The 22775-nt window shown below is 36.6% G+C and overlaps 1 protein-coding gene across 1 annotated transcript; it reads left to right on the top strand.

Moving 5' to 3' along the window:
* Positions 1–1977: 1977 nt before the first annotated feature.
* LOC148868787 (uncharacterized) lies at positions 1978–22524 on the top strand. The gene is made up of 6 exons (XM_088969261.1): positions 1978–2331; positions 6294–6333; positions 6470–6556; positions 9540–9705; positions 20843–21116; positions 21857–22524. Exons 1-6 carry the CDS (start codon positions 2278–2280, stop codon positions 22046–22048), a joined length of 813 nt encoding a protein of 270 aa, XP_088825387.1. The 5' UTR covers positions 1978–2277; the 3' UTR covers positions 22049–22524.
* Positions 22525–22775: the final 251 nt, after the last annotated feature.

Raw genomic sequence — 22775 nt, 5'->3', positions numbered from 1 at the left:
TAGGCCCCGTTTGGTTCGCGGGAATAGGGATCTGGAATTGGAATAGTAACTCTTTGGTTGGGTGGAATCGGAATCCCATTCCCATTCCTGCTGAATGGCATTCTCCCATTTGAGGGAATGGACATTCCCTACCCCTCCCTTGGGTATGAAATCCCATTCATGCTGATTTTAATTTTCATTCCCATTCACGTCTAAACCAAACAGATTATGGGAATGGACCATTCCAATTTCGATTCCGGAGGAATTCGTTTCCGATTCCGATTCCAACTGCAAACCAAACGAACCTTTATTTTTATTTAATATGGTCAATTAATATAGGATTCAATGAAAAAATGGAGTTAATACTTTAAATATAAGATTTAATGAGAGAAAATTGATTGGGTAGAAATGTGGTAGTTCAAATTACATTTTGTGCCCTCATAATTAGAGTGACTAAATTCAAAGATAAAGGCATTTTAGCCACGAATAGGATTTAATTAATGCTAATGGAAGTTAATAATTAACTTAAATATAATACTTAATAAGAAGGATTTGAATGAAGAGAAAAATAGTTGTTCAAATTACATTTATATCTTACAATTAAAGAGGGAATAAATTCAAAAATTGGGTATTTTAGTCAAACAAAAATTCAACACTCTTATTCACACTTTTAATAGTATATATATATATATATATATATATATATATATATATATATATATATATATATATATATATCAATTAATTAATACTATTTTTGTTGTTGTATTATAATACTACTACTACTACTACTACAATAATAATAATAATAATATTATTATTATTATTATTATTATTATTATTATAAATGTTATTATTATTGTCCAATATTCATTATTTTGTTCAAATTATTATTCAACGGTACCAACATCCAAATGTACCAAATATTTCATCCCAAGGGATAAAGCTGTAAAATACGGGCTTTTTCATAAGTTACAAATCACCAAACAACTTCCTTGCATTCAGAGATATATAGGGGCAGAAAAGCAAATTCTCCAAGATTTGAGCTTAATTACAGCTTTTGTAGAGATTTTTTTCTTTAACTTTCCAGATATCAAAGCTCAAGTTTATTGAATGCCAACAAGACTGGATATACCAAAAATTGTTACACATCTTGTTGCAAGTATATACATACTATTCCAGCTTGCCATTTCTACCATTTTTTGGGGGTTATTATCTAGAACTCTCCTTTCACTTCTTTTTTTTTTTTTCATTTCTTTTAAATCTACATTGAATTTTTAAAACCTTCAAAGACCCATGGAAGAATTTTTGTTATGTTACCATAATCTACTATTAGTCTATTAACAGAGGTTGTCACTTAATCACTTTTAGGCTCAGTTTGGAAAGAAGATAAATGCAAATACGTACAATATAAATACATACAAAATAATACAAAATATAAGGTTTTGCACTCCCTCTATTTGCATTTATATTCCTTACAAATTGAGCCTTAATGACCAAACCAACATTGATACTCTATTAAATAATTGTTTAAAAAACACTAAAGAAAAAATAAAAAAAATATTTTTCCTTTTATCCTTCTCCAACCAAAGGTCCCAAGCCCATTTGGATGAAAAAATAACCCATAAATCTCAGATAGGGGGTAGTAAATAAATTTCATTGTACATTTTGTGCAACCTCAAAAGGGGAGGATAATATAGTAAAGTTACAAAAATAGTTCATCTCCTAAGCAATAAGCATATACCTCTAAGAGAGGGGGTCTTCGAAGATTTTGAAAGTTTAAGAGAAATTGGCAAAAGTGAAAGATGAATTTAGAAGACGACCCTTCTTCTTTTATTTGATTTTCCTTTTTATTTATTTAAAATTTTTGCCGCTAAAATATAATGTCATTATATGACGTGGCAAGGTTGAAAGCCGACAAATAATTATTAATTAATTTAACGCTTAACCCAAAAATAACTTTCCGTTATAAAAGAAGGAATAGATACTTCGACCGGTTTAGAACAAAACTCCAGTCTCCAGATCTGCTGCTCGCGAGTCACAGACCGGCGTGTTCACTCGTGATTGGATACTTAGCCCGTTCTACACACTGCTGTGAGCAGCAGATCCTGACGCGGAGAACAGAGACACGAGGTCCCTATTGAACTCAATCTTTTTTCTCCCTTGTTACTTTAGCAGAACGAAAAGTGAATGTAGTAGGGCAGGTTTCGCGGTTTCGGAATCAGTGGCGATCTGAAGCCGAGATTACGTTTTTCTTGTTGCATGCTAAGAGCGACCTTCTCCTTTTGATCATCCGCCATGGACGAATCTTTCACCAGCCTTCCTTCCAGTCACTTGCTAGGTTCAGTTCCTGTAAGTATTTCTATCTCTCCTTCTCCTCTGTATTTTCTCACAAAGTTGCCCTGGGTTTTAGGTTTGTATCGGTTAACTATCAACATATAATTTTCTTGATATTCAATGTCGAGAGCAATGGGATTTCCTCGGTTTCAACCGATGAATCCATCTTTCTCTTGGCGGTTATTGATGATTGGCTATTTGATATTTCCATGTAACCACTGACCAGTTATATCCTTCTTAATTTATATTATGGATTTTATTTTTTAATGCATTAAGGGGTTGCATATTTATCCACATTGTAAAATCGATATAGTAAGTTCAGTTTCCATTTCGGCTATTCCTATATTAAATTCTCGGTACATCGAATTGAATTACAAAAGGAAATTGTAATTTCGTTAATTGGTTACTTGGGCGTTTTGGAAGAGCGACTAAAGCTAAACTTCGAGACTAGTTTAGCATCTGATGAGTCCTTAAAGAAAGCTTTAAGTCAACTTAATTTTCCATCATGTAAAAAAAAATCTAATTTTGGAAATTTCTTGTATTTTCTTGGTGAAGAAATACCTGGAAATGGCCGAGTCAATAATTGCTATGTATGTTTACAGCACTTGTTGGATATTATAAAGAAGATTAAATACTCAACTCAACAAAGGCTTGTCCCAATTATATGGGGTCGGCTTCAAAACAGATTAAGTTTTGCTCTTAAAATGCAATGCAACTGGAAGCTGTAATCAGTATATCTACGAACTGACATGCACAGTGTAAGATTGTTGATGATGTAAAAGGTCTTCTAGCATTTTTGCAGGGAAAGATATGTAGCTTAAACGACAATTAATTAGCATTAGCTTTTGCACTAAGCTATTTGATGTTCCATTGCTGCAGTGCCTGATAAAATTATTTGTTGTTTCTTGAATCATAGTTGTTAATGAGCCTAGGCAATTCTATGCAGCAATGGGGTGCCTAGTCACCTAGTTGCCTAGGCAATACCTAAGCGATGAGAAACCAAAATATCTAGGACAATATTATTTCAATTATATTAATTTCAGTACTTTCAAAAATGATATTAACATAGCTGTCAAGGAAACACATAGGCAACAAGGCACCCTTGGAGGCTCAGCTCACCTAATCGCCAAGACTTTTTTTTTGATAAATAACCGCCAAGCCGTTTCGTACATTGTGTTATAAAATACTTTTATATTCTTAATTTTTTCAGATTATAATTATAAAATAGACATTATTAAACTAAAATATTCATTGTGTGTTTATACACTAATTTATTTTTATTATTTTCTTACTTGTTAGGGTTTAATCAACACAGACATTGCTAAGTGCTGTATTGAACCCTAAAAGACTTCAAAACCTGAACCAATAAGTAAGGAAGAACTTAAAATTTCATCTAATCAGCACATTTTCTTCTTTTCTTCTTCTTCTTCTCCTCCTCCTCCTCCTCCCTTATTTTATTTTCTTCTTTTCCTATAACAAAAATAGGGGTTCAGCCCCTATATTTTTTTTTTCAACTTTCTTTTCTTTATTCTTTTTTTTTTTCTCATAAATATGATGATTATTAAGGAAATATGGTTATAAAATTCTTTGAGTTGTTGATAAAAAAAAGGGTTACGGAGCCTAGGGAACTACCCGAGGATATGTGCTTTTTACTTGAAAAAATCCATCGCCTAGCTCTCCTTGGCACCTTGAAAACTATGGACATTAATATAACCAATATTAGTAAAGGATATGTACGTTGCCTTATTGGGAGAACGGTTTTGGAGATTTAGGGACAAGCAAAGGGGCCTATGGAGGAGGGTGGTTCAGGCGAAATATGGCGTTAGATATTTGTGTTGGGACCCAGGTTCACCAAACCAATCTTTTTTTTTCCTATCAGCATCCACCAAACCAATCTTATGGTTGCTCAGTGTGGAAACTGGAAGGGAATTGAAAAGGCTCATGCCCAGTTTTTAAAAGGAGGAAGGTTTAAGATAGGGGATGAATCTTGGGTAAGATTTTGGAAGGATGTTTGGTGTAGAGACAGATCTCTGGCCGAAGCCTTCTCTGCTTTGCTTGATTTGCCTGTCGACAAAGAAGCTAGAGTAATGGATTATTTACAGAGGAAAGAAGGAGAGGTGGTGTGGTTACCCTCGTTTAGAAGAAATCTAAATGAGTGGAGCTGGATGCCATGACGGAAATGCTTCACTTGCTGTATAGTACTCAAGAAAAGATGGGTGAAGAGTATGGCGGTGGGAAGGGTCAGGAAAGTTTCATATGAAATCTTTCTACAAAGCCCTCTTGGGTTCTGAGGAGCAGGTAGTCCCAGTTAACATCATTTGGAATAAGAATGTTCCCACAAAGGTAGCTTTCTTTTCTTCTTCTTTTTTTTATCCTGGTGAGAAGAGGGTTGATATTTGGATTTAGTTGACTGTGTACTGTGTGTGATGGGCATCTGGAATTGGTAGACCATCTACTGCTGCATTGCAAGTTTTCTTATGAATTTGGTCTATGTTTTGGAACCTGTTTATTGGAATTCTTAAAAAGTTGGAGGGTAGAAGGGCTGTCCAGAAAGGGAAGGCTGGTTTGGAATCTGGTCCCAGCTGTGGTTTTTTGGTTTTTGTGGCAGGAAAGGAAAGCTAGGATTTTTAAGGGTAAAAGCAGCTCCACTGACTCTTTAGTTCAGAAGGATTTTGGAAAGTTGTTTTCATGGCGTTGATAAAAAAAAAGTTGTTTTCATGGCTAGCTATTCATAAGCTGTTTATGAAAACAGAATATGATTCCTTTTTTGTACATGGGAATCTTTTTTTTTTTTTTTTAAATCAGGGTTTGGGATCGTAATGCTGTATGGTTAGCTTTTGTAAGCCCTGGGTACAGAAACTTGTTGTACATGTCTTGTTCTTTGTTTTCATCTAATACCATACTTCACTTTCTTTCAGAAAAAAAAAGAACAAATATTTAATAAAGCAATTTCACATCAAATTAGCAGCTAAAGAAGGTTATAGTTTTATATGATAAGATATAGAGAGTAAGTAAAAGAGAAAAAGAACAAGAGTGGAGCTGTGGTTTACAGAGGGAGGAAAGGAACACTCAAATATTTGAGGACAATAAGAGAAGCAAGGAGGCAATAATAGAAAATATTAAAGTGAGGGTGGCACATTGGTTGAAGACTATGGATATATTTTCAGACTATACAATGAATGAAATTATTAGAAGTTGGGGGCCCAGTGGCAGGATCATCATATAAAAAGCTGGATGTGATAAGAAACTGGTTTTCACCAGAGAGGGGTTTCTTGAAGTTGAATTTTGATGGGAGTAGTATTGGTAATCTTGGACCTTCTGGAATATGATGTGCGTTAAGGGATGAAAATGGAATTATACTTGCAATATATTCTGGACCAATAGGTGAAGGAAACTAAGTTGGGGCAGAACTGATGATAGTAGTTTTTGGGGTCCATAAAGCAATGAAATTGGGAGTGGAAAGACTTGTAATTGGAGGAGACTCAAAAATTTGTGATAAGTAGGTTGAAGGATGGTAGCAAATTTTGGATCTATAGTAATGAGATCAAAAGATTCAGATAGCTTCAAGGAACAGATGGCTAACAATACAATTGGTTAATAGATCAGTTGATGATTTGGCTGATTTTCTTGCTAAACAAGGGGCAACTAGGAGCTAGCATTTCTGGGCTCAATTGTAAAGTAAAGGATGTTTAGAATGTTTGATTGGGGCATGGTTGTAAATTTTTGTGGGGGAGGGAATGCCTGATTGCTTTCAGACCTGTTGTAATGATTTATATTTCTGTTTAGATTAATAATATTAATGTTTCTTTGTTGCTGATAAAAATATAAAAAAAATGTTGCTATCATTTCTGTAAACCATGTAATTTTATTTATGGATTATACTGATTCTATCTAGTTGGTGAGCTGTAATATGTACACATTCCTTTTTATATTTTTATTGTTTTCCCCTTTCTGTTCTTATTTTTCCTTGTGCGCAGGCTGTAGTCAATGAAGAGAAAAAGCCAACCAACCACGAGGGTACTAGATTAAAACCTCTAATTGTTTTTACCTTTTGAAATAGTTTGTTCTTTCTTTTTTCCCCTCTCTTTTGTACTATGCTTGAATCACACAGTTTATGTTACCTTTTTGTTTTTCTTTTTCAACTGTTATGTAGTTCCTGAAGCAAAGTTGCAAATATTTCCTCCTGCCAACAGAGCTGATAGAGGGCATGGGTATCAAGCTCTAGATGATAGCCCAAATGGTATGTTACTAGCAAATAGTATCCTATTGTTTACTTATTTCCATTATTTTGGAAGCTTAATAAAAAATCATAGGTTAAGCTAATATTATCTCAGATACAGGTGTATTGGAATAAGACAATAATGGTTAAGTTAATTTTATCTCAGATACAGGTACATTAGAACAATACAATAATAAAAATTTAGAGTTTAATGTGCCAATAGTAAAGTTCTTCTGCAACTTTTCCTGAAACAAAACCTTACCAAGTCCGCTACTGATTGATCATTATTTTGATTAAGTTAGCCTAAATTTTTTCTTTGCCGTCTGCAATCCAACATTTACAAGCTGTGAAGAGAAACTTGCCATCTGTGGATATTGCATGAGCAACATTTTTGAATCACCTAATCCATATCTACTTCTGCTATCATGGACTTTGGGTATATTTTGAGCATTTACAACAATATTTAATTTAGGGGATAAATCAAACAGCTGATATATATCATCTGCAGGCCCTGCAGTAGACGTAGGGAAAGCTTAGCCTATGTATCCCAGTAATCAACCCCCATCCTTTTTGAGTATCTCTACCACTTGCACGCACCTTATACATTTAAGTAGACTGAGCTTTATTGATAAAAAAAAAAAAAGTAGACTAAGCTTTAAACATGATGCTTGTAACTTTGTGACTGTGCTGCAAGTGTAAATCTCTTATGTTTTTATTTTTTACCATTTGATGTAGGAAAATAAAGTTCATGGATTTCATACATTGTGAAGAAATATGTTACTTTATGACTGTGCACAAGTGTGACATCTTATTTATTTATTACTTGTTGATGTTGGAACATATTATCATAGAATTCATAGCTTAATAGAATGTCAGGTCTGACCCCTTCTCAAAGGTCAAGGTTCAGTTGGTAAGACTTGTAATGGGAAAATAACACTCTGCTCTTATTATACTTGGCTGTTCCATTACCTTTGCGAAATTGGACTGATTTCAGAGCTAGCTTCCTTATCTGCATCTAAAATCTCTTGGGATTTCCACTTTAGAAGAGGCATCTGTGATCATGAGAGTGAAGAGGTGATTATGAGTCTTATCAACTCCCTAAAAGATGTTTTTCATTAGTCTGCCGTCAGGGATGGTAGAGTTTGGTTGCTTCACTCATTCTTCTTTCTTTAAGACCTTGGATCCAAATTCTTGTCTCCATGCTTTTCTTGTTAAATCCCTGTGACTACCTCTCCTAAAATCAATGTTTTTTTTTTTCAATGATAAAGTGAAACTTTTATTAATAATAATAATAAAATAACTACAAATCAAGGTGAAGTGACTTCACTCTAAGAACCATTGTTTACATACAAAGGAGAAGAAAAACACCAAAACTAAACATCTTAAACAAATAATCTAAAGGGGATAAAAGTTGGTTCCAGAAGATGATCTACCCATATCTTTAAAATCAGGATTCCCCATTGGCCAATTCAATAACAACAAACAAATATCAGCCACAAGTATTCTATTGTTTCTTTGTTTTCCATTAAAAAATGTTTTCTATTTTTGTCCCTGCAAAAATCCCCAACAAATTGCAAACGGAATAATACTCAATACGATTTTAACTCTTATGACCATAAAAGTGAGGTCATGATGAAAACATCTTGTTTTGATAGGCATGCCTAGGTGCATAGGCAAGGCATAAGGCATGCTTTACTACATAGGCAAGGTATATTTTAAGGCATGCACCTTGCCTGAACCTAGGCACATAGCTTTTCAAAAGGTCTGCATGTGCCTTTTTTTTGAACATGTCTCTTTTATTATTTTTTTTTTGTAGATTACTTTATTGGTATTATTTTTTTGGTAAATTCTTATGTGCTTTACACCTTTGTAATGGCTTATCACTTTTTAAATCCTATTTTTGTTGTTTGTAAATCAATAATGGTCTATCAACTTCTAAAATAAGCATAAACAAAGACCCTTCAAATACTTTAAGCCTTAGTTCTAGAAAGTAGGATCTCAAATAGCAGAATTTCCATTAAAGAAGCAACAAAAATCCAACTAATATCTAATCCCTAATCCTATAATAGAATGAACCATGACTAAAATATAAAACCAACCCCTTCTTAGGACTACGAATACAAGATGGTTAACATCACACTAGCTACATAAAGAGGCCTTTATGAGGTGAAGAACTGATCTCTTAGGACTAGGAATACAAGATGGTTAACATTACACTGGCTACATGAAGTAATGCAACTAGGACATAAATAAACAAATTGAAAGTTTTGCATGCTTGAATTGTTCAGTGCTTGATGCAGATTGGTGCAATCCACATGTTGCTTCACTTCTGCGTTATTACATTGAATATGTTTTTATGTAATGGTTATGTAGTTCAATTTGAACAAATAGGAGTAAATCATAGGTTCTGATCTTTCTCTCTCTTTTTCTCTTCTCTTTCAATGGGACCATAAAAAGTCTTCAAGAAAACCCATCATTCATTATCAAATAAGAAACTGAATTCATCCTTAATAAATCTCCTTTCAATTTCCATCAATTTTCAATCTTCACACCCTTCTCTCAAGAGAGAAACTCCTCTCTTTACATTGTCCTATCGAACTTTGGTGAAAACCATGTTTGGTTCAACATCCCCCATAATCAAGGTCCCTCTTAATCTTATTAAAACAGCTTTAAAAAATTCCCCTAAAACCCCCTAGTTTCTAAAAGATGGGATTGATCTATTGCGGTTCCTTGAATCTTTGCAGTCTGGGCACCTACATTATGGTCCCCTTAATTTGTCTTTCATATCCTGATTCCTTGACGATTTTTTACTGCAGTTATTGTTTTCCTCATGTTCATTATCTTTGCATTTTTTTCTTTCTTTGCCAGCATCTTCACAAAAGTATAGATAGTCTAACTATGATATGATAAGGGACATGCATTTGCAATTTATTGCAGTCACTGATTGGTCCAATATATTTTCCATAATTCTTCCGTATTCATAATGACCTTTATGTCTGCATAGGTGGAGATGAACAACCAGCAACAAACAATTGGAAGGGAGTGCTTAGCATCTCGTCATACAAGCAATATTTTAATGTGGATACTGATATTGTTGTTGATAGAATTATCAGTTCATTGAATCCCACCAGTGGAAATTTTTTTGACAAGATTGAGGCTAATCCTGATCTGTGAGTACTGAATTTCCTTATCCAAGACTATATTGAAAGAAATAGATATTATTGTTATTTGGTTAAACTTGTTTAAATTTCAAATGCATAAAAATTTCCTTGGAGAGAAAGTCTTTATGGTATTATCTTAGTTCTACACCAAATTATGACCTTACTGAAGGAGGCTATTTGCATTTTGATTTTTAGCTGATGAGCTGATCTAGACCAAATAGGGAGTACATAAGAAATTAAAGCATAGACACCACATTACCAGTCAAAGAAAGATAAAGTATTTTGCTGATTAATAAATGCCAAATCTGGCTACTTATGGAAATACTGGAAGTTTCTAGAGAAAAAGAAACGTGTTATGTTACATAATTGAAAAAAAAGATGTTGGTAAACTGTAAGGAAGAAACTTGGATGTCTCTTGCTTGTCTTATTGTTGTTCCCCTGCAAAGTTTGCAAATTCAATTACGAGATAACTTTTAATCTTAAAAACCGGGAAACTTTGAAAGGATCCAGTTTCAGGGAAACACTAGGGAAGATGAAATTTTTATTGGAACTTCAAAAATGTGACTTCCTCTATCCCATAAAGACTGTCCTCTTTGTAAAGAATTACAATTTAAAAAGAGAACTATTAATTCATTGACTACTCATTTATCCATTTTGGCTTTTCAATAGTGCCTTCCCATTCTTTGGCCTTAAAATGTAGGGGAAAAAGGTCCCTAAATCCTTGGTATGGGCTAATGTGGAAAACTGATAAAATTCAGTTTATTTATTTCTGCAATAGACAAATTATAGGACAATGAAAACCCAAAAATAGAAATTGTTGAGGAATGGAAGGAGTGTGTATCAGCTTTGCTAGTCGTTGGTATGGCTAATAATCTTTTGGTATAAAAACTACAAGTAGGAAGATTTGAACCTTGGTCTTTAGGTTGAAAGGCAACAAATCCACCACTACACCATGCTCCAATTACTTGTCATAGTTACATGAATTTTGAATCTTAAATTCTCTTCTTAGTGGATGTTTGTCAATAAATACTAAAATTTGATTAGTAAATTTTATATATTTATAAATATTAAAATAAATTATATTGATTTTCTGAGAATTAAGATATACTCTTCTACATGCATATTTTTGTTCTTCCATCTTTTTTTAGCATTTACCAAATGTCCTAATAGTTCACACTCCATATAAAGTCTATAAACCATTGAAGTATGTGTTTTTTATGTGTATATGACTTATTTATAGTCATTTAAAACTTGTATTTAGTGTTAGATATTTATTTGAGTTTCCCAATGTATCCATCTGTATCTTAATTTTTTTCCACCATATCCCTGCATATCCAAAGCGTATTATGATGTCTTTGAAAAGCCTTTCTGATACTATGTGGTTTTGATACTTTGAACTTTGTTTATTTTATAATCCAACTTTTCATTAGTGGAGTGAAAGTATCTCCGGAGCAAAGTTTAGGTCATTGCTTATTTGCTTAGGTAGTGAACCCAAAGCGTTAGCATAGGGATGAGTGGGCAATGCCAAGTAACAACATGGATGATCAAGGTGGTCATGGTTGTTACAAGTTAAATCATACATTGTTTGTTATTGGTAATTTAATCATATAATGTTAATGTAATATTTAGTTTTATCAAGTTGTTATATTCACATCCCACCACATGGGAGGGGGGCATTGCAAACGGGGGGGGGGTGTCCAAGGTCAGCAAATAGTCTGACAAGCTTACAGATGCTCATAGTAAATGAGGAGTAACAAGCAAGGATCCAGCTTGGGGAGCATCATCCCTTGCGTTTAGTTTGTAAAACTGTATTCTGTTCTCTGTTCTGTAGACATGCCAACCTGATGTTAAATTGGTTGCCTTCATTTCAAACCTTTGGAATGATGCCTTACTTTTACTTTATGCAATATTAATAAGAAAATTTGATTAATGTTGCTGACCAACAAAAATGTTACAATATTCTTGGTCATTATTAATGATTGAAAATAACAAGAATGTAAGAAGGGATTCAAAGTTAGTGTCCAGAAGAAAGGGAAGAAAGGAAAAACGACTGGACCAGAAGGAAGTGGCTAGGAGAAAAAAAAACAGCCTCAAAGAGGGCCATAGAGCTATAGTATATTTTTTATCAGTAAAGTAGAATTTATTCATTAATTAAAAATGCATATTATAGTTACTTTAATACTCTGCTTCCAGAGTACATCTCTTTATAAAAAACTCCCATATTACAGAGATAAACACCCCTCTGTTTTGATACAGCCAGTTACAGTTTTGCCCAAAATAAAGTAGGTCTATCAACTCCTTGTTTTGCTAGAGTATCTGCCATTCCATTTGCTGTCCTTTTAACCAACCCAAATGTAGCGTTAAGACTCTTAGCAAGAATGTCGATCTCCCTAAATACATGTCTATATTTCCATGATGTTGCTTTTGCTTGCTTAGCCCAAGAGATGACCAAAAGTGAGTCCCCTTCCACTTCCAATTCTCTTGCTTCTAATTGTTCTGCTAATTTCAGGCCTTGTTAGAGTGCCATTGTCTCTGCCTGAACTGAGTCTCCAAACCCAATTGGTTCTGAGAATAAAGCCACAACATCTACATGATGATTTCTGAAAACTCCCCCTATTCTGCCCTTCCAGGGCTTCCTAGGGAGCTTCCATCAAAATTCAGCTTGAATCTATTTGGCTCTAGTGGTTTCCAATCCAACTTCATAATTTCTTTATGTGTTTCCATTTGTGCCACTTGCTTCCATTTCCTTTGAAATGTCTTTGAAGGTATCAACAGTTTTTACCCAGTGGACAGATCTGATTTTTATTGTTTCAATTACTTCCTCTCCAAATCTGCTCTTCTCATTGAAAATCCTCTGCTTCCTTTCTTCCCAAATGGTCCCAATTATAGCTGCCCTTGTTGCCTTCCATAAGCATTCTGCCCTTTCTTGTGTTGCTGCAGAAAATTAGAGCTGAATAAGCTAACATCATCTTGTGGGTGGTCCCATCTGCAATCAAAGAGTGAGAAAAAGTAATCCTAAATGCAAGACACAAAAGAGCAGGAAATCGGTAAATGAGGAAGGGTCTCACCACTAGCCAAACAAAGGATACAAACATGAAGAGATAGGCACTTAGCTGGCCTTCTTTTCTGTATCATGTCATAGGTATTGATCCATCCAAGGAACACTTCCCAACAAAAGGTTTGCACTTTGGGAGGGATTGACTTACACCAGATTTCTTTCACCGGGAAACTTTCTCCCAAAGGGTCTGAATGGGTAAGGATGTTGAAGGAGGTACATGAGAAGAGACCATCAGGGAAGGGAGACCAAACTCTACTATCCACAGAATTTTGATCCAAGAAGACTCCCTTTCCAAAATTGAGAGTAGACCCTTTCCATAGTATATTGATACACTAGATCATGATATAGTATGCACATTAGATGCTATATCATACTATAATGTACAATGTATTACAAAAGACAATTGTATGTAGTGAACATACTATAGAAAAAAAAAGGTTTATATGCATGTTAATATATTGTATGCATAGGTAGTAGATAGATCATGACTTTATTGAGCCTTGATTGCAGAGAGTTTTGAAATCTCACACAAACAAAGGTCATCCTATAGAAAATACCTTATTGTAGTGGTTAGAACCTTCTTCAATTACCAAGGGGATTCTAAAGTATCTGCTAGTCCATTAGTTGATCTTCTTGTCCACTTAAAAAAAGCACCCATCTCCCTTGTTAAGCTGAAAATTTCCCTTTATCGATTGTCTATGTATCTAGGCTCCTAGACATCTTGATTGCATCCATCCAATTACCAATTTAGAATCCCCTTCTATTTCAATTTGGTGAGATGTAAATCAGTCCTCTAATATCAAGATTAAACTTAGTGATTAGCAGAATAAAACAAATCTGAATAATTGTATAAGAGAGGAAGATGGCGAAGAGAAGAAGTAAGAGAAGAAGAAGTCGAATTAATCACCCTTCTCCTCTAACCCTATTTTATTAATCTCTAAAAAATTGATGATGACAAGTATACCCTTAAGTGGGCGGCCAGGCTGGTAGTTACATAAAGAAAATAAAATAAGAACAAATAACAAGCCCATTAAGTGAGGCCCATCAACATAAAATAAAAGATAAAATAAAGGATATCACACGAAAGGCTGTTAGGGCCCATTTGGCCTAGTCTCTTTACACTCCCCCTCAAGCTGAGCATGGATGTCAATCATGCCCAGCTTGCTTATATAGTGTGTCAATTTCCCCCTAGGAACTCCCTTGGTCAAGATATCAGCCAATTGCTCTTCTGATGTGATAAATGTTAAGCAAACTTCTCTTGAAGAGACTCTTTCCTTTATGAAATGCCTATCAACCTCAATGTGCTTAGTTCTGTCATGTTGAACAGGATTATGTGCAATGTTGATAGCAGCTTGGTTGTCACAATAGAGCATCATTGGTTTCTTGTAGTCCACCCTCAATTCCTCTAGAAGGGATCGTAGCCATAGTAATTCTGACACACCATGAACCATTGCCCTGTATTCTGCTTCAATTGAGGATCTAGCAACTACTGATTGTTTCTTACTCCTCCAAGACACAATATTCCGAGCAACCAAAGCACAATAACCAGAGGTGGACCTTCTGTCATCAATACATCCTGCCCAATCTGCATCAGTAAAGGCTTCCAGCTTCATGTGACCATGCTTAGCAAATAGAATACCTTTCCCTGGAGTACCTTTCAAGTAGCACAGAACCCTTTCTGCAGCAGCTAGATGAGTATCTTTGGTAGAATGCATAACTGACTGATAACACTGACTGCATAGGAAATATCTGGCCGAGTCATGCAAAGGTATAACAACTTCCCAAGCAATCTCTGAAACACTCCCTTATTAGGCAAAAGTTCACCATTTGTGGTAGAAAGCTTATGATTAGGATCAATGGGAGTGGAAATGGGTTTAGCTCAAAGTTTACCAGTTTCAGCAAGAAGACCAAGGACATATTTGCACTGAGATATGAATATACCATCCTTAGATCGAGCAACTTCAATGCCTAGGAAATACCGAAGATTTTCCAAATCTTTTATTTCAAATTCAAAGTTGAGAAATGCTTTTAGTTTATTGGCCTCTTCAATGTCATTACCCGTGACCATAATATCATCAACATAAACAATCAAAGTCACCGGAGAGTCATTTCTCTTAAAAAACAGTGTATGATCAGATTGTGTTTGAATGTAGCCAAAAGAGACAAGAGCAGCCCGAATCTCTCGAGCCAAGCCCGAGGAGATTGTTTGAGACCATAAATAGATTTGTGTAGTTTACACACCTTGCCTTTCATTTCTTTCCCATACACTCCTGGAGGTAGAGACATATATACCTCTTCATGCAGTTCTCCATTCAAGAAGGCATTTTTAACACCGAACTGGTGTAGGGGCCAGTCAAAAGTAGCTGCTAGAGAAAGTAAAACCTTGACTGAAGTCATCTTAGCTACAAGAGCAAATGTCTCAAGATAGTCAATGCCATACATTTGGGTGTAACCCTTAGCAACCAACTGAGCCTTAAACCTCTCAACAGAGCCATCAAAGTGATATTTAATAGTAAACACCCATTTACAACCCACTGGTTCCTTTCCGGCAAGTCACAATATCCCAGGTACGATTTTTATGCAATGCATCAAGTTCAGTCATCATAACTTCCCTCCATTTAGCTTGAGATAAAGCTTCCGGTATAGACCTGGGTATCACATGGGAAGAAACAGAGGCAAGAAAAGAGTAGTAGGAAGGGGAGAGAAGGCTGTAAGATAAGTGTTTAGAGATACAATGGGCTGTACACTTCTGCTTGCCCTTGCGAAGAGTAATAGGAAGGTCAAGGTCTGGAACAGTCTGAGATGGGTCAGTAGAGGGCTGACTTGTTTTCTCAGGAATGATGGGAGTGGCAAGATGCTCTTCTGAAGGAGTGGAAACAACCTGCACATGTCTGAATCTCTGCCTTTGGTACCACCTTTGGAGAGCAGGAGCAGAAGGGGGAGCAGGAGGGGGAGCAGGGACATCAGGGGTAGGTCCAGTGGAAGAGGTGGACACCCCATGATCGGACTCACAAGGGATGGGAAGAGGAACAACTGGAGACATAGCAAAGTACTCATCAGATTTCTCCCCCTTAGGAGGAATACTAAAGAAGGGAGTCAACTCTGCAAAGGTGACATCCCAAGATACAAAGCAGGTGCCATGAACTGGATCAAAACAACAATAACCCTTTTGTGTGGAAGCATATCCTAGAAACACACACTTGTGAGCCTTAGGTTCAAACTTGTGCCTTTGGTGACTATGAATATGCACATAGCAAGTACACCCAAACACACGGAGAGAAAGAGAAAAGAGATCCTCATCCGGGAAGAGAAGACTAAAAGGGGTTTTAAAGCCAAGGACCCCGGGAGGGCATACGGTTGATCAGAAAGGTAGCAGTAAGAACAACATCTCCCCAAAATTTTATAGGAACATGGAATGCAAATAAAAGGGATCTGACAACCTCAACCACATGCCTATTCTTTCTTTCCGCCACCCCGTTTTGTTGTGGAGTGTAGGAACAAGAACTTTGAATAACCCAAAAAGTTTCAAGATAGGTGGAGAGGGTTCTCTCAAAATACTCTTTAGCATTGTCAGAGCGGAATATTTTGATACGGGTATTAAAATGGGTGAGGATGAGTTCATGAAAAATTTTCACAAAAGCTGGTACTTGATCCTTAGATTTCATGAGATAAATCCAAGTGTAACGTGAATAATCATCAATAAAAAGGATAAAGTACCTGTAACCCCCCATGGTTGGCATGTGATATGGCCCCCAAACATCAGAGTGAACAATATGGAAAGGAGAAAACGATCTTTTACCAGCTCACATGATTCACAATGAAGACTCGATAAAGACACTCCTTTAAACATATCTGGGAACAGATGACTCAAAGCATAAAAGGACAAGTGACCAAACCGAAAATGACATAATAAAATTTTGTTAACAGACTCTTGACACGACTGACTCTAAGTCAACTCCATGAGGTGGTCCCAAAGCTTGATCTGGTGTGTCCAGCAAGTATATTTTGTTCGCCTCATGGCCACTCCCAATCATCCTCCGAGACTACAGGTCCTGAAAAACACAATGAGTGGGAAAGAAAGTTATGTTGCAATTCATTGACTTTGTTAAGCTACTAACAGATAAGAGGTTTGTGTTAAGCTTAGGGACATGAAGAACAAAAGATAAGAATGGGGTGTTAGAGGTCTTTATATCACCTTTACGAGAGATGGGGACAAGGGACCCATCGACAAAGGATATTTTCTCTTTCCCAGAGAGGAGGTGATATGAGCAAAACAGGTTAGATAGGCTGGTCATATGGTCTGATGCACCAGAATCAATAATCCAAGGGATTTTATGATTACCTGAAGCTGAAGGATGATTCGCAGAAGCACAAGTACCTGAGTGAGCAAAAGCCGATGAAGATGATGTACTCTTGGAAGGGTGAGTTGAAGAAACCATAGCTTCCAGGTGATTTAGGAGCCTCCCATACTTCTCAAAATCCAGCTTCATTGCGGCCAACTGCTCGATAGTTGATTTTTCTTCGCTTTCCTTACTTCCCCCTTCAGGCACTGTAGCAGCATTAGCAGTCTTGGATTTTCCCACTTGACTACCCTTCTTAGGGTTATTATTGTTCTTAAACCTATCAGGAAGAAGTTCAGGATGAAGCTTCCAGCAGGTGTCCTTTGTATGTCGTGGTTTCTTGCAATATTCACACATCTGCTCTCTTTTCTCAGTAGGGCCCTTCGGTTTCATTCCCGCATGTGCAAAATGTTTTGTAGATGGACTTTGCAACTGCACCTGCCGCCTACTCTCCTCGCTACTTATCATAGCATATGCCTGTGAAAGAGTAACCTCATCCCTAGCCAAAATGTTCTGTCTGATAACATCAAACTCAAGGTTGAGTCCAGTGAGAAACCTAAACATCCTATTTCTCTCCACTAGCTTTCTATACATTTCAGCATCCTTTTTACTCTCCCACACCACCGTCTCCATAACATCAATTTCTTGCCATAGGGATTTTAGTATAGAGTAGTAGATTGCCACACTCTTCTCCCCTTGTCTCAGGTTCTTCACATCACTTTTCAATTTGTATGCTCTGGCTACATTCAGTTTCTATGAATAGGTCTCAGTTACACTGTCCCATTATCTCCTTAGCCAAAGACATCCAGAGATAGTGCTGGCTTTAATGGGGTTACATAAAGTTGACTAACCATCCTATAACAGTATAGTTCTCTTGCATCCATCTTTCAAATTCAGGGTCTGTCTCTTCGGGTTTCACCTTGCTGCCTATGAGATACCCGGGTTTTCCTCTACTACAAATATAGATTTTTATAGACCGTGCCCAAGAAAGATAGTTCGTCCCATCTAGCTTAATTGTGGTAACACCAGTCAAAATGGAATCTATTGAAGCAGGTCCAGAAACTAGCACCTGCTTGAACTCACTTCCGTATGCCTCCATTAATCAAACGAAAATCAAAGAACAGAAAATTTTGACTATGTAAACTTATTTGAAGTCAAACCAGAACTTGGGTGCTTGAAAAACTAGGGTTTTGCTCTGTCCAGTAGATGGAAGGAAGAGAGAAGACACTGCCGCACCCACCAGACTAACCCAAACTCTTCCAAACCTGAACCACCCTCCTTTAGCAGTCACAAGACACCTTCCAAGCATAGAGCGCCACACCCAAGCTTCACCTTTCCTAGAAACCTCGAAAATCTCTAGTCGGCTAGGGTTTTGGGCAGCAGCAAAACAGCATCACTTCTTGGCAAAATCTGGCCAGAACTAAACTCTCCAAACCCTTCTACCAACTAGGCAAGTGATTCTCTATACTATAGAGAACCTATCTCTCCATACACTCTCTTGATTTTAGAGTGTACAGGAACAAAAAAAAAAAAAGAAGGAAGAGGAACTGAACTTGCTCTGATACCAAGATGTAAATCAGTCCTCTAATATCAAGATTAAACTTAGTGATTAGCAGACTAGAACAGATCTGAATAACTGTATAAGAGAGGAAGATGGCGAAGAGAAGAGGTAAGAGAAGAAGTCGAATTAATCACCCTTCTCCTCTAAACCTAATTTATTAATCTCTAAAAAATTGATGATGACAAGTATACCCTTAAGTGGGTGGCCAGCTTGGCAGTTACATAAAGAAAATAAAATAAAAACAAATAACAGGCCCATTAAGTGAGGTCCATCAACATAAAATAAAAGATAAAATAAAGGATATCACACGAAAGGCTGTTAGGGCCCATTCGGCCTAGTCTCTTTACATGGTGTATCCCTAACTGTTTGGTGTATCTTACCCCTTGAAGCAAAGCCATGACCTCCACTCTCAGAGAATTTCCCACTCCTATTGGGCTCGAATATATAGCAATTACTCTACCTTCTCCAGCTCTGAACACACCCTCCATACCTGAAGGGTTTGGATTGCCTATAGAGCTCCCATCAAAGTTCAACTTCACCCTTCGTTGTGTTGGTGCAGAGCATAGTTCCTGTATACTTGCTTGAAAAAAGAAGCATCTACCAAACACCCCAATTCCTGTATATGTCTTTCATCTGAGACATCTTTAAACACCAATTGTTTTCAACCAGTGAATAACCTCAATGATTACTCCTACAATTTCCTCCTTACATCTATACTCTTAAAAATCTTCTTGTTTCTTTCCTCCCAAACTGATCAAAGCACAGTTGCTTTTGTAGATCTCCACATGACCTTTCTGCGCTTCTTGGATTGCTTGAAAAATTTTGGGTCAAAGAGGCCCACAACACTCGGGGGAGGGGTCCACTTGCAACCAAAGAGAGAAGAGAACCAATACCAAATAAAGAACACAAAAGGACAAGAGATTAATAGATGTATGGTCATCTCACCAGAACCCAAGTAGAGACTACAAACATGGAATGAAAAAGGCAAATGTTTGGCCTTTTTCTTTGCAGCAGATCCAAGGTATTTATTTTCTAGAATATCACTTCCTAGCAGAAAGCCCTGATCTTTGGAAGTATAGGGCTACACCAAACCTCCTTTGTTGGAAAAGTCCCTAGATTGTTAGAGGACTAAAGGACATTAAATAAAGATCAGGTGAGAATAACCAGAAGGGGAAGGTTTCTAAATTTTGTTATCCAAGCAAGATTGATCCAAGTAGACTATCCCTAAAAGAGTGACAAGTTCATCAACCAGCCCCATTTTTTACTCCCTTAACCCTCTCCTTAAGCCCAGATCCCATGAGTTATTTGTAAGGACCGAAGAGATCACTTTTCTTTTGTTTTCTGAAATGAACCTATCTTTTAAGGGAACTCTCTCCGAACCAGATATCCTCCCAAAACAGCACTTTGTTTCCTGCACAGGCATCATGTTTGAGGGAAGCATAGAAGGCAAAATACCATGAATAGCTTTCCAGGGAGAACAACGAGAAACCTTAGGGTCAAGACGTGCATCCCAACCATTGTCTGCCAATCCATGTATGCTCACAATCATTCTATACCAAAATCTATCTTGTTCCAAAGCCATTTCCCCAACAAAGCTGCATTCCTTAATTTGATATTCCCCAACCCTAGGCCCCCTTCATCCCTACTCCTAGACACCACCTCCCACTTCACTAGGTGATCCTTCTTGGTATCCCCAAGTTCCCATAGGAAGCCATCGTAATCTTCTCTAGCTGGTTTGCCACTTTTACTAGCACTTTAAATGTAGACAGGAAGTAAACTAGTAAATTGGCCATTGGATCAAGGCTTCATCTGTGTGCTGCACAGCCATCGGAATTTTGACCTCCCTTTTGAGATGGTCTAGCCTGGAGACTGTCTGGACCATCCAAGGACTGGTCATTTCTAGTTATCTAGTCTAGTCATAATTTTTTTTTTCCATCTAAACAAATGAATGGGGACAACATCCAATTGTCTTTTGTCACAGAAATCCCCTTGTTCACTCCCATCACATTTCTATGTGCATGACAAAGACTTGATCTTTTTCTTCTTAATGTATAACTAGCGAACGTTTTCAAGGAACTTTTTTTAGTTCAAAGTTTAGAGTACCTGCATATCATTTTCTTTCCCCCGTGTTACTAGTTCTAATACAAGTTTATTGCAATCATGGTGCAAATTATGGTGACTATTCAGTTATGGGATGGTTTGGATCTCCACCACATTGGTTTTTTTGCTTGCCTCACTTGGAAATTGTGCCACTTACCTGATGCAAAAACGGAGTAGTAATAGCACTTCATGGAGCTTTGATGTCAGTTATGTCAACTTGGCTGCATGTGTGCTGTATGGTTATGCACTCGTGGTGCCAGTAGCATTTTACTTCTTGCTTCAGTATCTTGGATCAAATGCAAGCCTTTTACACTTCTGGTGCATGTGGGGATATTCCCTCTTCATCTTTATTCCCACCTCTGTAAGTTGCCATCTCTTTTTACTTTAACTCTCTGTTTCATTTGGATTACTCAGAGGACTCAACACCCCCCCCCCCCCCATCAAAAACCCAGCATGTGTCGAAGGCAAATGGCAGGTGGATCGGGGATTTTATGTTTCATACTGGTTGCGTTATAATGTACTAACTTTGGATCCGTATGGGGAAATTTAGAAATTGGAAAATTAAGACTTAGGAATGCTTCAATCCTTAACACATACACACACATGCATCATCTGAATTCTATTTGTTTTCTGAAAATTTTTAAGTGATGGAATTTGCTTTTCTACAATATTCAGACATGATGTAAATGTATAATCTAATTATTAATGAACCACATCTATGGTATATATGAAAAAAATGAAGCACATCTATTGGTGACTGGTGGCTGCCATTTAAAATAACCAGCAGGAACTCTGGGAAAATCAATCCATTGAATAACCGAACTCTATATATTGCAAAATGCAAAGATATTGTTTTGCACTACTAATGTCTGGCATATGACATCCACCAGGGTAATCAATTATGGATGTCAATTTTCTTGCCATTTTGCCAATGCAAACACCTCCCTTATCACGTGTCAGACTGTCTACCTATGTTTCATTTCTGTTTTCTTAGTCATGAAAAACAACTTGTAGAGCTGCCCCATGATTCTTTGTTTTTTTTTTTTTTTTTGGAGCCTTTTATTTGAAAGATGTCTAATGCATTATTTATTTGATTTTCAGTTTCTATTGATAATTCCAGTGGAGTTAATCAGATGGATAATCATAATTCTCACTGCTGCGGCATCAGCTACCTTTGTTGCTCTGAATCTCAAGTCTTATATACAGGGGAATGATCTTATGCTGGTGGTGGTTGCATCATTTGCTTTGCAAGTTGCCATGGCATTGTTCATCAAGATCTCGTTTTTCCCATAAGCCTCAGTAATTGGCATCCTTGTCTACGAGTTATGTGAGAGCCTAAGTTATGTATATAATGCGTTACTTTCGGATTACAATGTTATAGATGTGATTATGCATACTTTGTTTTTTGGCCACTATGAAGTACATCAAAAGACGGATGCTTGTATGGAGACGGTCCCCTATGTCCAACCAGGATTTGATCATTTGTTTGTGCTTATGTATAGAGCGTTTGATGAAGTGTGGGATGGCAAAACTATACTTTGAGGAAGATGAGTTATGAAGAGGATCTTTTCTAGTAATAATTTAGGGAGAAGGAATTGCAATTCGATGAAGGATGGGAATGTAAAAAAATGAGTGCTCTAGCAATATCTCCACGGGAGTGTATTACTGTTGATATGAATGGTTGAAGAATCTGATAGCTTGTAGCTTCTAGACTTTTCAGTGTTTGAGAAGAAGAAATGATATCAAATCTGGTATAAACTTTGGTGCTATTTTAGTTTTTATGTTTTGAGTTTTAACCACTTGCATGTATATAATTTATAAAGAATTTGAACCCATAACTTTTCGTTCTTCCTGTACTACATTCTCAATTTTGGGGGTTCAAGTCGATTCTCTTTTTCCTTGAGAAAATAATGATATATTCCGGATATTGAGTTTAGCAAATTAGGGCTTGGTAATGACCATTTTTATATTTTATTCATTTCAACTTTCAAGTAGGAGTGCAACTTGGGCGGGCTTAACC

This window comes from Nelumbo lutea, chromosome 2 (assembly GCF_056320005.1).
Source record: "Nelumbo lutea isolate HS-2025 chromosome 2, American lotus-T2T, whole genome shotgun sequence".
NCBI lineage: Eukaryota > Viridiplantae > Streptophyta > Magnoliopsida > Proteales > Nelumbonaceae > Nelumbo > Nelumbo lutea.
The sequence above is the reverse complement of the archived record's forward strand: the minus strand, read 5'-3'. Positions and strand labels throughout refer to the sequence as shown.